At 42.1% G+C, this 1813-nt stretch overlaps 1 protein-coding gene across 1 annotated transcript; it reads left to right on the top strand.

Moving 5' to 3' along the window:
• Positions 1-189: 189 nt before the first annotated feature.
• On the top strand, positions 190-1488 carry LOC109116826. Its single transcript, XM_019202934.1, has 5 exons — positions 190-464; positions 541-651; positions 769-1021; positions 1088-1234; positions 1381-1488. The coding sequence occupies exons 1-5, from the start codon at positions 190-192 to the stop codon at positions 1486-1488; spliced, it is 894 nt and encodes a 297-aa protein (XP_019058479.1).
• The last annotated feature ends 325 nt before the right edge of the window (positions 1489-1813 follow it).

The raw sequence follows: 1813 nt of genomic DNA, 5'->3' as shown, positions 1-1813 counted from the left end.
GTTTGGGTTATTTTAGGGTTTAATTTAGGGTTTATGATTTATTTTAGGGTTTAGGTTTAATTTGGGGTTTTGGGGTTTGGAGTTTGGGGTTTAGGGTTTAGGGTCTAAGGTTTAGGGTTTTGTGGTTCGGGTTCTGGGTTTAGGGTTTACGGGTTTTCATTATTATGTTTTGTTATGTGTAACTTGTAGATGAGTCAATCCCATTCTAGTGGTCGTGCCGGTAGCGGAGTCCGATCCCGATTACGTGGGATCAGATCATCTAGATCACCATCTGTCCATCAGGATCAGGTTGTAGTCGAGCCTCCTCGACTAGATGTACCTTTCACGGGTGCGGCTTCACCGAAATTCGTGAATGAAGGTACATCTAGTCACGGTGCATCGCCATCGTTGCCGGAGATTATAGCATCTGCAGAACGTCGTCTCCAACCTCGTCTCGATCCGGATCACTCCCCCGGTTCTATTTGGTAGGTGTTTTAATGCATATAATAAATATTTATTTTTATTTCTTTTAAATTAATGTTATGAATCTAATTTTTGCAGGTTTGATCGTAGCAATGAAGTGATTACGATCGTCGTCAGCATCTTTCAGTCGGACTTCAAAAGGACCGTGGCGGAGTCTCATCCTGTCCCTCCATCAGATCTGCAACGTTGGTTCGGGACTTTTGCGGTAAGAATTTTGTCAATTAAATGTATTTATATTTATACAAAATTATAAATTTATTTTGTTTCAGCAAGCTTATTATTGGGATGAGGCCATTCATGACCAAGTCTACGCCGCTTAGAGGCTCGTCGTCCGAAATCGCCTCAAGGACAGCATTTATCGGGTAAAGTGCAGACGCATAAGACCTCCGTGGATGTCGACGGCTATCTACGGTCAGCTCGTCGCACATTGGGATTCAGAAGAAGGAACGGAGAAGAGTCAAATCTTCTCAAGCAATCGACGATCCCGACCGGAGATCGAACGCGCACCCCGACCCACACTGCAGGACAGAGATCATTTGCCCGAGTCATCCATGAGATAGTAAGTAAAAAAAAAATTTAATTTTAAATTTGTTAAGTTTTTTCTAATTAAATTTTTTGGTTGTAGACGCAGAAGGAAGGTGAAGAACCTTCTGCGTTGCGATTGTTGCAGAAGACTCACCGTCGAGCTGACGGTACTTATATCAGCGATCGCGTTCAGAAAATCGAGGATGCGATTCAGGCAAAGATCACCGATCGTCTCTCCGAGTTAGAGGTAAATTTATATTGATGTAATTGTTTAATTAAATTATTTTGACACAACTTTCGCCAGCAGAAATCAACAGTCTCTATCTAGAGGTAAATTTATATTGATGTAATTGTTTAATTAAATTATTTTGACATATACTTTTTATTTGGCAGGTTGTCCAACCGGATGCCAAAGGATGTATCTACGGCGTGGTGGAATGGCGACTCAGTTGGGTGGTGGTCATCCAATTGCAGCATCGATCGGTCGCCATGTCGCACTGACTAAAGAGGTCGAGGCGTTGAAAAAAAATATCAAAGAGTTCGAGGAGGATCGTAGAAAAATTGCGAGACTAGAAGAAGATGAGGCACGGATTGCACGTTACGAGACGCTTTTCGCCCAGCTTTTTCCTCCTCATGATGATCCACCAACGGCGCATGAGATGCAGCATAACCCATTTCTGACTCCTCAATCCGGAGTTAGATCTGAGCCCGGAGTCGGACCTTCTACGGCACCGACGGACCAAAGAACCGGATCAGATAATCCGGATAACTATTTTGTTTAATTTGTTTTATATAAATACTTTTATTTTATTTTATGTATTAAATA

This window comes from Tarenaya hassleriana, unplaced genomic scaffold (genome assembly GCF_000463585.1).
Source record: "Tarenaya hassleriana unplaced genomic scaffold, ASM46358v1 Cleome266, whole genome shotgun sequence".
In the NCBI taxonomy this organism is placed as follows: Eukaryota; Viridiplantae; Streptophyta; class Magnoliopsida; order Brassicales; family Cleomaceae; genus Tarenaya; species Tarenaya hassleriana.
Note: the sequence above shows the minus strand (reverse complement) of the source record. Positions and strands in the feature narration are given on the sequence as shown.

Coding starts and splice junctions, on each gene's coding strand:
- LOC109116826 (XM_019202934.1), top strand. CDS start 190: ATGAGTCAATCCCATTCTAGTGGTCGTGCCGGTAGCGGAGTCCGATCC. Junction 465..540: donor CACTCCCCCGGTTCTATTTG/GTAGGTGTTTTA, acceptor TAATTTTTGCAG/GTTTGATCGTAGCAATGAAG. Junction 652..768: donor CCATCAGATCTGCAACGTTG/GTTCGGGACTTT, acceptor TTCATGACCAAG/TCTACGCCGCTTAGAGGCTC.